A 13,559-nucleotide genomic window follows, 5' to 3' on the forward strand; every position below is an offset into this window, starting at 1 on the left:
TTTGAAACTTGTCAAGTAAGATCATCTGCGGTTACAGGGCAATTTTTAAAGTCACATCACAGCCTCCTTTAGATCGTCACAGCTCTGAGGCACGAGGCAAGTAAAGTTAAAAAGAAATGCAATTCAACCCATTACGCACAGAGCTCGCACCACATGCTGCTGCCGGTGTGACTTTGATGACTGGGAGAACTGTCAAGGTTATTTCTTACGGACAAAATGCTGATGACTGGCTGCAGGGTGCCTAGTGTGTCGGCGGACAGAGCGTAATACGCACATACCCCGTGCAAACATGGGGTAAAGACAACGGCGTCTCTGTCTGGAGTGCAATTATTAAGGGACTCTTACAACACAAGGCTTGTATTGTGTTTATTCTTGGCATTCATGGGGAAACCGGTGCAGTTCATCTTTTTTTAATTTTTTTTATAAATGTGCTTCAGTCTTGAAGTGGCTTTTTTTGTGTGTCCACCCCAATTAGTGCAGCCTATACCTGACGACAGCCTAACAGGTTGATGCAGCCCTTCAGAGCCAATGACTGCCCTTTATATAACCATCAACAGTGTAAAAAGCTAGAGGACAATCACTCTTTTTTTTTTTTTTTTTTTTACTACATTATCATCATCAGCACAGGCAGCTTCATCATCATCATCATCATCATCATCATCCCCTTCCAGTCTCTATTTTTTTTTTTTTTTTTGGTTAAGCGTCTCTGCAGCCTGCAGCATCTTCACGGAGCATCTCTGCACGGACAACCCTCCGGTTCTGCGTACAAGTGACGTGACTCTGGACCAATCAGGCCGCTGCTCGGCTTGTCGACGCCACTGAAAGAGAGGGGCGGTGTCCAATGACGAGGGTCGGCTGGGTGGAGGAGGAGGAGGAGGAGGAGGAGAGCCGGTGTGGTGTATACTTCACCACCCCTCCTATGGGTTTACACAGAGTTAGTGCAAGCTATTCTGCTCCGGGAGTGAGAGAGTGCACAGGATAAACGGGCACATACGCGCTGCATGCTGCATCGGTGTCAAGCCTTCGTTTGCGTTTTCCAAGTGGTGGATCGACTCTGATTTCAGGTTTCTCTCTTTTTTTTTTTTGGTTGCTTCGTGATCTCTTTTTAACCTTGCCCGGCTGATCATTGATGGAGCTCCGTGAACTTGAAACATGACGGGACATCACCAGCAGTGTCTCCTCTTGCGCGTTCACCTTAACAGGTAGCCAGGAGGAAGAGGAGGAGGAGGAGGAGGAAGGAAGGAAAGGGAAAAAAAAAAGACAACCAGCCGGTTTTCTCGGGACGTGAATGCGGGAGATGAGCACTGATTTTGGGGGACTAATGGAAGACTGATCACCTGGCTGTACTCTGCTGGAGAAGAGAGACGCTGATCACTGCAATCACTGCTGCAGGTCGCACAATTAGATCCTCCTGAAGTTAAATGGGGGAAACGGAACTGCGACATATGCATCCTCTTATTTATTTGTGCGACCAGCTGCTTTTACCCAAAACCTTCTCTTGAGTCTGATTACTCCTGCAGGGGCGACTAGATCTTTTCTCTTTTTCCCTGGACCCCCAAAAAGCTTGATCCTGACTGAGAAAGGATATCTTTTCCCTGAATAAAGCCAACACTGGAGGAGAAGACTATGAGCTGACAGTTTTTTTTCTCTCCTGCGCTCTAACGGATTCGGGTATGTACTGATAAGACTATAGGTCTCAGTTGGCCATAAGAATTAAAAAAAAAATCTGTCTGGGCTCATTTTGTAGGCTTCATTCATGCGTATTCATTGGTTTTTAGGAGCCCACACACACACAGCTAAAGCTTTTTTTTGATTTTGGCAATTTTAAGTGTAAAATTAACAAGAGTGTGTAATGTGTTGTGAAGTTTTGTGGCCATGGGGGGTGTTTGAGAGGCTGGAAATTTCTTAGTGACCATAAAATGTGGAGGGTTTAGAGAGGGAGCACAGACATGAATGGCTGCCTAAATGGTTGCTGCAGTGTTTTTGTTCATTTTTTGTTGTATGAATTGTTGATATAAAAGCCTTTGCACTGATTTAATAGTGACAAAAAATGAAAGAGGACAAAACAGCAGACTGTGAGATGATGGGGGGTGGGTTGTTAATTAATTAATTAATTAATTACTGTGCATGGGAAAGTTATTTCACTGAAGAGAAACTCTGTCATGTATTCGTAGGTTTGTCCGTGGAAGGTTCCTGCCCATCACATGCGAGGAGTCACTGCCTGTAACGACGTTGCTTAAGAGAGAAATAGTTGTGAAAGGCTGGAAACACATTCACGCTGTCATGGATCTAAAAGACTATTACCTGTTGGGTGCCCTCCTCGCCTGCATATGGCTAGATCCTTCAATAGCCCAAGAGCTGATCTACCCCATCAGAGAGGAGTTGCAAGAAAATGTCCTCATTGGGAACATACCAAAGGACCTGAATATTTCCCATACGAATGCTGCCACTGGAGCGAGTGCTAATCTGGTGTACCGGCTCGTCTCCAAAGCGGGAGATAACCCGCTGGTGCGCGTTCTGAGCAGCACAGGCGAGATATTCACAACATCAAACCGAATCGACAGGGAGAAGTTGTGCCCCGGCCCCTCGTTTGAGGACAGCGAGTGCTCCTTTGAAATCGAAGTGGTCATCCTCCCTAATGATTATTTCAGGCTGATTAAGATCAAAATAATTGTCAAAGACACAAACGATAATGCCCCCATGTTCCCGTCCCCTGTGATCAACATCTCCATCCCCGAGAACACGCTCATTAACAGCCGATTTGCTATTCCTTCTGCCACTGACCCGGACACTGGCCCCAACAGTGTCCACAAATATGAGCTGATCAACGGGCAGAGTGCCTTCGGCTTAGACATAGTGGAAACGCCGGAGGGGGAGAAGTGGCCCCAGCTCATTGTGCAGCAGAATCTGGACAGAGAGCAGAAGGATACATATGTGATGAAGATCAAAGTGGAGGATGGCGGCAGTCCACAGAAATCCAGCACTGCCATTCTCCAAGTTACAGTAACGGACGTCAACGACAACAGGCCGGTGTTTAAAGAGAGCCAGATAGACGTGCACATACCAGAGAACTCCCCTATTGGCACGTCTGTTGTGCAGCTCCAGGCCACAGATGCAGACATCGGGGCTAATGCAGAGATACGTTATGTGTTTGGGACTCAGGTGTCTCCTGCTACAAAAAGACTCTTTGCATTAAACACAACATCTGGCCTGATTACAGTGCAGAGACTCCTGGACAGAGAGGAGACTGCTATTCATAAGCTCTCTGTTTTAGCCAGCGATGGCAGCTCCAGTCCTGCCAGAGCTACTGTTACCATAAACGTGACTGATGTTAATGACAATCCGCCTAATATAGACCTGCGATACATAATCAGTCCCATTAATGGCACTGTTTTCCTCTCGGAGAAGGATCCCATCAATACCAAGATAGCTCTCATCACGGTGTCAGACAAAGACACAGACATCAACGGCAAGGTCATTTGTTTCATAGAGAAGGATGTGCCCTTCCATCTCAAGGCCGTGTACGACAACCAGTATCTGTTAGAGACATCGGCGCTGCTCGACTACGAAGGCACTAAGGAGTACAACTTTAAAATCGTAGCTTCTGACTCTGGGAAGCCGAGCTTGAATCAGACTGCCCTGGTGAGAGTGAGGCTGGAGGATGAGAATGACAACCCGCCTATTTTTACTCAGCCAGTTATTGAGCTGGCTGTTATGGAGAACAACAAACGCGACCTATTCCTCACCACTCTCAGTGCCACGGATGAGGACAGCGGGAAAAACGCAGAGATAGTTTATCAGCTGGGACCGAATGCATCGTTCTTCGATCTCGACCGCAAAACGGGGGTGCTGACTGCGTCTAGGGTTTTTGACCGGGAGGATCAGGATAGGTTCCTCTTCACCGTAACGGCAAGAGATAACGGGACGCCCCCTCTGCAGACGCAGGCAGCAGTCATTGTAACTGTGCTGGATGAAAATGATAACAACCCAAAGTTCACACATAACCACTTTCAGTTCTTTGTGTCTGAGAATCTTCCTAAATACAGCACAGTGGGGGTGATAACTGTGACAGATTCAGACGCTGGAGAAAACGCTGCTGTTTCTCTCTCCATATTGAATGACAATGAGAACTTTATACTGGATCCTTACTCTGGAGTGATAAAATCCAACGTGTCATTCGATAGGGAGCAGCAGAGCTCCTACACTTTTGATGTCAGGGCCGTGGACAGCGGCAGGCCTCCTTGCTCCTCGGCCGCCAAGGTGACCATCAATGTCATCGACGTGAACGACAACACCCCCATCGTCATCTACCCCCCCTCTAACACGTCCTTCAAGCTCGTCCCCCTGTCCTCCATCCCGGGATCTGTGGTGGCAGAGGTGTTTGCAGTGGACGGTGACACAGGGATGAATGCAGAGCTCAAATACACCATTGTGAGTGGGAACAACAAAGGTCTGTTCAGAATTGACCCTGTCACAGGGAATATTACTCTGGAGGAAAAACCAGCACTGACTGACATTGGTTTACACAGATTAGTGGTCAATATCAGTGATCTGGGGTATCCCAAATCGCTCCATACGCTGGTGCTGGTGTTTCTGTATGTCAATGACACTGTGGGCAACTCGACGCTCATCTACGATCTCATCCGGCGCACCATGGAGACCCCGATTGACCGAAACATCGGCGAAAGCAGTGAAACTTATCAAAGTGGCGACTATTTAACCATAATGATAGCCTTTGTGACCGGCGCCTTAGTGGTGATTATCGTCATCTTTGTCACCGTGCTACTGCGCTGCCGCCACGCATCCAGGTTCAAAGCGGCGCAGAGGAAAAAACAGGGCGCCGAGTGGATGTCGCCAAACACGGAGAACAAGCAGAACAAGAAGAAAAAGCGCAAAAAAAGGAAATCCCCCAAAAGCTCCCTGCTCAACTTTGTCACCATCGAGGGGAACAAACCCGACGACCCGGCCCACGAGCCGATCAACGGAACCATCAGCCTGCCCACCGAGCTGGAGGAGCAAGGGATTGGACGCTTTGATTGGAATGCCACACCCACCACGACCTTCAAACCCAGCAGCCCAGACCTGGCCCGGCACTACAAGTCCGCCTCGCCGCAGTCGGCCTTCCACCTCAAGGCCGACACGCCAGTCTCGGTGAAGAAGCATCACGTGATTCAGGAGCTCCCATTGGATAACACATTTGTTGGGGGCTGTGACACCCTTTCCAAGCGGTCCTCCACGAGCTCCGACCACTTCAGTGCCTCAGAGTGCAGCTCCCAAGGAGGGTTCAAGACGAAGGGGCCCATGCACACCAGACAGCAGGTAAAAGAGCACTTTTACTGGTCTATAAGTACTGCCTATAACTGCCCTGTTCCACAGTGCTAAAGTGCCAGTCTAGATTAGAGACTCGCTCTAAGTTACTGTGAAGCAACAGAAAAGAGTGCAGGAGACATGCGGCTTCAGCAAGTTCCACTATTTCTCAAACTTAAAAAAGAAAAAAAGAGAAAAAGTGACTCTGCTAGTTAATGGAGTTGATTATGGACTCAACAATCACATGCATACTTTTGGGGGAATAATTATAGACTGATGTTTTGTCATTAATATATATTTAATTCATATTTAACAAAATGCAAGTGGGTGAGGGATTTCCTTGCCTTATTTTGTCTATTCAGCACCCAGGTTAGATCACTGGTAAACTGTACCAACATAACATTAATTGTGACTCAATGTTCTTTGTGAAAGAAACATTTTTTTCTTGCCCATCTACTCAGATTATTGCTTTCATCATAGATAAACGCTGCACACATTCTTCCAAAAAAAAAAAAAAAAATAGCTGACTTTTCACGTCTCTCCTCATACAACTGAGTGTATCCATGTTTCTTTTTGTTTGTTTATTTTGTTTTGATGTGTATTATTATATCACAAAAGACTTTGTAACCTTTTCAGCACCTGCAGCAATAACAGCAGTCAATAATTAGTCTGCTGCGGTGGTATTGTGAATGTCACTGTAGGCTTTGCCACATCGTCTAAACTCGAATTAAATGCCTCTTCTCGAAGCACACTAGCGAACTGACTGAGGCTCGTCTGGAACTTGATACACATCCAATTCAAAAAGGATTAGCCAATAATGAGCCTCAAATTTCAACGTAATCCATGCTGCTTTTTATCAAAGCCTTATTAATTTTTCTGCTAATAAAGCACCACTACACAACACGCAGTTGGAACACACGTGGACAAATATACAGGGAGCAGCAGAGAAGAGAGGAAGAGAGAGAGAGAGTGTGCGAAGGGAGGAAGGGAGGCAGATTGAGAGTGTTGTCAGTGGGTCAGGCTTGACGGGTGGTGGTACTGAACCTTTGGGTGGCAGTGTTGAGCTGCATGGCACAGCCTGGCAACACGCCAACCTGCAGTGGACTTGTAAATGCAAGGGAGGAGAGGAAGGGAGTGAAACCTATGTTGGTGTTCTTAGTGAAATGCTCTTGGCTAATGATGTAGAGGCTGCACGGGGGAAGATTGATAACGGCAGTTAGAGATGTGAGTGATAAGATCTATCCGGAAGAGAGAGTGGAATCACAGGGGTGACACTGTGCGACTCCCGTCCATGCATACCTCCGGGTCACTGCATCTGGGGTTGCATTTAATGTGTTTCTGTGTGAGAGGTAGCAGTCAAAAGAGGCATTCAGTTTGGCGTCATTTGCCAGGCGCCGTTGATGTGTGTGTGTGTGTGTGGTTGGTGATGTGTGTGAGAAAGAGACGAGACAAGGCGATGAAATGGGTGGCGGTGGCGGCGGGGGTATTCAACCCTAGAGGAGGACACATGAGATATGACACTGTACTGTAAGCACAACTCCATTGATTTGCTCAGTCACCCCACAATACCACACAAGATTTATTGGAATCAATATTTCTGAGGAACGAGTCAAAGAAGCACACAAACAGAGCCGGCGTGTTGTATATATAATATAAATGATTTACTGTTGCAGATACTTTTTGCTCTCACACGTTCCTCTGCTGTACAATTTGATTCGTATATTTTTCTATGTGTGTAGAGCATAAATGTAATCGTTATAGAAGCCGAGGGGTTGAAATTGACCTCAAGTTGTTTAAATCTTCTGTCTTTTCACTCACTTAATGACACAAAGCAGTTCAGTTGCCAATCTAACCATCTTCATTCTATACTGTCACCTATTTTTAGAGCTGGACCACGAAGCATCACATATTCATGTCATGTCTTTCACAAATGATATATATTTGATATATAATATTTATGCATTGCTTAAACTATATTATTTACATCCAGACAAAACCCACTACCATAAAAAGGAAGTGAGCTATCCTTCCCTTTACCTACGAATTACTCAAATTAATCTGCACTAATGTATTTGACTGCACACAAGGGCACATCTTCCTTATCTCCATTACCTTATTATTAGAGGGGAAAAGTCATTTTCTACCTTTCCACTATTTGCTAATATCTTTCTTTGGAGATTTGACTATCTGGTTGGTTCTCAGTCATAATTATTCCTAAACATGTCACTGACAAGGATCCCACTTCAGATCGGAGTTTAAATGGCAGTTATTGATCGTGGTGAAATGATTGCACCAACACATCCTTCTGGATGAAGCGGGGTATGTTATCAATGTCATTTTTACATCCATATTTTGATTGTTTTGCACAATGCGGCCATTTGTATTGACGTGCATGTGTCATCTCTATTTCACGAGTATTGATGAGTAGACGTTCATCCAGCATGTCCGATTCCCTTTTTCAATTCTGCCTGCGTATTGAATAAAAACAGATTAGCTGTAATTTAAAAAAAAGAGCCAAAAAAAAATACCAATTACCTTTGAGTGAATCTTTAAACAGACAGTATATCCAAAAGGTAATATCATAGGATTATCATATCATCATATTCCCCGCAGAGTAGGAGGAAAAAGATAAGAACTGCATTATTAAAATATTTCTTATATATACATAGATGATAAAAATATGTCAATATCATCTAAAGTTATTACCAGTTATTTTAAAATGTGCATTCAAAATGAGTCCAGTAAGGTGCTGAATTTTTACACAAAATAAAGCGTCACAAAGGTGTATGATAGGATGATGAAGTTTAGCATTTACGTTGTTGCCTTACAAGTAACAAACCATCATCAATCACCCGTTGTTGCCTGAAGTTGACATGAAATAAGCAATTAAGTGAAAGAGGACGTTTAAGATAAAGAAAATTGTAAAGTTAAGCTTTTAAAATGTACCTTCTCTATGAATTTTAAAAGCCGTTTTGTTCCAGTTCTCAAGAGTCACGTCTATGCAATGTCAGCAACAATCAACAATTAAATACATAAGGAAAGTGAAAGGAAATTGATAAACAAGAAGGAAAGATGAGAGCATGCCGGCATCAGTGGCGTCCTCCTCTCAGAGACATAGAAATAGCAGACATCTACAGTACAACAGTGTCATCACAGACGAATGCCTACTGGAATCAGCTTTATAGAAACCCCAAACTGCTGAAAGCAATAGAAGCAATCCTTGCCTTTCCTTTCTTTTTTCCCCCCACTTATTATTTACCCTCCAGGGACCTACATTAGTGTAAACAACACTGAGGAAAAAAAGCATGAAAACACTGTCCTAGTTTCACAAGCCAACACAAGCATCTAAGAAACCAAGTATAATCATAGCCGCTCCACCATCGGTCTCACTTTCCTGCCTTCCAGTAGTCTTACGGGGAGATGTGGTTCACTAACACAACATGAGCCCAGTGGCTACGCATTAACCATGTACTGCGCATCAGATCCCAAGGCTCATGTGATGGGCGCATTAATATGGTTTTTACTGACGGTGCAGGATTTGAAAGTAGTCACAGAGATGGCGTGTGACACGTGCTAAATCGATTACGATCCATATTTGATGTCCTCCCTCCTCACCATTACCCTTAAATACATGGATGTGAATATATAAGGCTGCTTACGAGCATATATAGATACATTCTTGCAGATGCACAAGATGCGCTCTCTTTCTTTACCCTCGCTTTGTTATGGTAATAAGCATCCCATGCTAGGACGCACAATTATGGGCATTATATAGGGCTTTCAGTTTTGCAGCCGTGTGGCCTGAACACCTCATGTGTAAAAAAGGCTTAATTGCTGTGGGTTATTAGTGTGTTTCTGGCGTGGCAGAAAAGATGCAGGCACTAAAAGGAAGTCTGTACCTACAGCTCAGTTAGCCCACACTGCTCTGATGTGCTCTTCTGCAGCAGCACTAACCATGCCTTAGCTCTGGGGACACAGTATAACGGCTCCCTTTTGTGCAGCTTTACAGCACGTATAGAAAATCTGACAACATATGCATATAAGTTTGACTTCATCTTAATAACTCTGGATGCTTTTGTTTGAAATTTTGTTCATTTTTTTCTGTCTGCGTCCAGCTCCCGTATCATCTTCCTTCTTGTTATGACCACTACAATGAGAATAGACTTGTATTACAGTATCAGTCCACCTGTAAAAATGAGCAGGCAATTAGATATTACAGCAGATGTGGTATTCACGAAGAACAGGGAATCTTTAGCGGGGTATTCCTGAAGTTGCCTTGTCAGTACCTTTTAATGAATGGCCGTTCTATGCAAACAGGAGTTTGTACAGACCATTGTAATTATAGAGCCTTGGGGGAGTCGTCCTTCTTGTGCAGGTTCATTTGCCACATTAATAAGGGGATTAGTAGTACGTACGGGGGCTGATGGCAGCGGGAGAAGTTTGAGAAGATTAATGAACTATGACAATGTTGCACCTGAGGGGGAAAGTCTGTTGCAATATCTTCTGGGTTGTGCTGACACAGAGTTCGGCGGTATGAAAGAGGAAGATGGAGAGAGGCCAGTGATTGTTGCCGACTGTGATCATACATCCTTCTCCTCAGCTATCCTGTCACTTCTTTGGGATGCTGCGTTTGTGATCCCTTATACTGTACATGTCCATGATACTCTTGACTCAAGATGCTCCAGCGGATTTAAAAAAAAGGACACCAGCTTGTAAAATCTCACAATTTCTGTGCAAATGCTTAATTAGAAAGACATTAATTAACCAAATCTTTGAGTAAATTCAATCAGTTTTATGATTTAACAAACTACCGGTAGATGCAAGAAGAATGCTGCGTTGTCTTTTTGAGTGAAATGTAGCACATCCTCAAAACAAATGTAGCTATCAGGAGATCGTAAGCCAATAAGTCTGTAAGTGAAGTTTCCATCAAAGCTTTAAATCATCAGTGGAGGATTTGCGGGGCTCTTTACTGCAGAGAACATTGTATTTCTTTAAAAAACTTGTCATGTCTTCTATGTCTAGGTGGGTAAAAGGAAATGAAATGGATTGCGGGCTGTACTAAGGTAGTGGGTGTGAGTGCTACCAGAGTAGATTATTGCCCCAAGGGGGATCCAGTTTTGTCTGCACAAAACAACAAAATAAATCAAAGCTCCCTGTTGGTACACTGGCTGAACTGTGGAGTTCATTTATATGTTTTTATTTTCCTTTGTTGAGAAAAATGAAGTGCTACTGATTTTTAATATATTTATATATTTATAGCCTTTTTTGCTTTTTGCTTGCCAAAAACACAGATGATGGCAAATTACCAGGAATTACATTTGATTTTTTGTGAACATTTTATTCATTTTCATTTCCGTCTCAACCATTTTCATACATTTTTCCTCGTCGTCACACTGTCAAAACTTACACAGTACAATTTTGATAAAGACAAATATTGTCGTTATCAAAAAGTCTTACGTGTGCGTGCATACTGTATGTGTGATTTATTTTTATTTTTTTCTCGTTTGTCCATCACTTTCTGGCTGGCAACCCATTTATTTCAAATTCATCATCCATGTCTGCAATTTCTCAAAGCAAATTGATTGATGATCAATCTTCAGGGGGTTTGCTTTGTGAAATTAATGTTTTGCATGCACAAAAACCCAAAGTCATTGTGGCTTTCATTACTTAATTCATCTCCGTGTTTTCACTAATCCACAAAACACATTTCCCCATTTTTCTCAGGCAATCAATCAAGTTGACATACTAGCTTCATATTTTTTTCTAACACTGCATGATGAGAAAGAGACAAACTGCAGCTTAAAACACGTACAGTATCAACACCTCATCTGAATTCTCTCAAATTTACCTTAAACGCTGTATAAGAGTAGAGGGTGGAAGAAAATGTTTCTTGACTTCTTGCTTGTCTACAATACAAAAAAAAAAATGATATAAAAAGATGAAGTTATGATGCTGCTTCATTGTTTGAATGCCCCCCCACCCCCACCCCCACCCCAACAACCCATCTCTCCTCTCCACTCCTCACTCGGCCCCGCCACCCACTCCTTATCTTCCCCGTCTCCAGCCCACACCTTTCACCCATGTTTTATCGGGGTCAATGCAGTTACATGCAATTCTAAATCACCGAGGGTGTGTTCACCTTTGTGTTCTGATCATTTGTGACAGATGAGGGTGCTTTGTGTTCAGCGCTGAGCCCCCACTTTCTTCCTCTCTCCCTTTATCATTAGAGAGACGGGGTTGTGTGTAAAAGATGGGCGAAGTGGTGCTGTATGTCCTGACATGACAAAACCCAGAGGGAGACGCGTCCTTGTCATTGGGTTGTTGTGTCAAGTGACACACAGACCGCCGCTCTGTCACTAGCGTGTGCCAGTGTCTAGACTAATAGTTGTGATAATGGCATTGCCAGCCAAAACCCCCCTCAAGCAAAGAGCCACACTTGACTTGAAATGTGACTGCCATTGACTGCTGTGCCACCGGGCCCCATAGCTCACAGATACTCTGTAACCCTCATCGATGTAAATCTTTCTTGTATATATGAGATGTTTCATGTAAATTGAACTCCTGGTAATCTTGCCTAATGTGCTGTGTTAAACAATAATGGACTTGTTTTATTTTTTCTTTTGTTTTTATTTATTTGCCGTGCTTTTCTCCTTTTTCCTTTTTTTTTTGTTGCTGGGTATACATTAATTACATCTGAAATAAACTCTGCCAGTTATTCAGTACACTGCAACTTCTGTTTTAAAAAAAAGCTTTATTTGAACAGTGCTATTCTACCTTTATAATTTCATAATAAATGTTTCAAAGAGATCATTTCTTTCTTGTTTTTAATTCGTCCGTTTGTTCTCCTTTTTGTGATGTTGTGATAAGACATTGTGTATAAACTGGGATGTGTTTCAGTCGAGCCACTGCGTGTGAACCGGTTCCAATCGGCGTCTGCCCGTAAACAAGTGCTTCGGCTGATTCATAATGCCAAGTTGTGTATTTTAAGAGGCAAACAGATTTTCCGGTTTGATTGAATCCAATATTTGAAATGAGGCACACAACGTCACTGACACACCGCCAGTGTAATAATTCACTTAGAGTGGAATTTTAATTCAAAGTTAATCTGAAGGGGAAGTTTAGTTTGGGGGAATTTTACCATTTTCCCTCTTAACGAGTCACAAGAGCACATCGATTGAAGGCATGCTGAATGTTGAGTATGGCCTTGCTGACCTAAATACATGAATGTCAATGGGATCAAGTTAGCAGCTGCTCTCAAACATCAGACTTTAATGCTTTGCACTGGTTAGGCTATACTAGCATTGAAGGATAGCTTCAGATTTGGTCTGTCTTAAAACAAAACTCACATGCCGACATGTACTTTTACAGACGTATTGTTTACTAATGATTCCTGCTGTTGGTTGTGAAGAGATCACTTCATAGCACATTTTCAATCCAACGTCATTGCTTCATGCAAAAAAATTAATGCGGAAGTTCAGCAGAAGCTTATATGAGGCTTCAAAAGTCCAAGTTAGACATTCACGTTGGTATCTTCAAGGGGTGTAAGAAAATATTGAAAACATCGAGTATGGCAATGTGATGTTTTGTCATACTGTATCGATTCTCAAAAACACTCGTTTTTTTTTATTAATATTTTACATGCAAAGATTAACAGTCAATGCTTCATTTAATTTGCAAAGAGATGTGTCCTCTGTGATAAATGCAGATGCAGATCCTACTGTTCTGATTGCATAGAAAAATACCTTTTTATGCAATCAGATTTTATTCATATATGCATGGTGTGTTCTTTTTACTATGACAGTTTTCATAAAGAAAATCACGATATATCTCCTTGCTTACAGTATCACAATATATCGCAATATATTGAGTTGTAACTCCTGTATTATGATGCATATTGTATTGCCAGATTCCTGCCAATACACAGCCCTATCTTCCAAAGTTACAGTCCCTCGAAGTTGTACTAAGAAGTGACGTCTTCACAATGAGTGTGGACAGATGGAATTATTACAACAACCAGCAGCTCTTTCAATGTACGCATGAGCATGTGATTGTTGTGACATTATTGTCAGATTGGGGGAAAGAAAATGAACCTACTGTATAACAATTTTATAATTACTCACAAAATCCTTCTACTGCATTAGTTCAGAACTACTTCTAAGATATACAGTGTGTATATGTTTATACTCTTCTGACGTGTCTGTGAGCTAAATGAGGATAATTGCCTAAAATAACTTCAAAGAATATAGAAAAAT

General features: G+C 42.8%; 1 protein-coding gene across 5 annotated transcripts in view; it reads left to right on the forward strand.

Moving 5' to 3' along the window:
- Window positions 1-858: 858 nt before the first annotated feature.
- The window catches only part of pcdh9 (protocadherin 9), a 228,933-nt gene continuing 216,232 nt past the window's right edge, over window positions 859-13,559 (forward strand). For 3 of the 5 annotated variants that reach the window (XM_074614634.1, XM_074614635.1, XM_074614638.1), the window contains exons 1-2: window positions 859-1,671; window positions 2,175-5,319. In XM_074614634.1, coding sequence (XP_074470735.1) covers window positions 2,284-5,319 — 3,036 coding nt within the window. In that variant the 5' untranslated portion in view covers window positions 859-1,671; window positions 2,175-2,283. The remainder of the gene's footprint in view (window positions 1,672-2,174; window positions 5,320-13,559) is intronic. The other 2 variants (XM_074614637.1, XM_074614639.1) reach the window with 1 other exon arrangement.

This window comes from Sebastes fasciatus, chromosome 2 (assembly GCF_043250625.1).
Source record: "Sebastes fasciatus isolate fSebFas1 chromosome 2, fSebFas1.pri, whole genome shotgun sequence".
NCBI classification, from domain to species: domain Eukaryota; kingdom Metazoa; phylum Chordata; class Actinopteri; order Perciformes; family Sebastidae; genus Sebastes; species Sebastes fasciatus.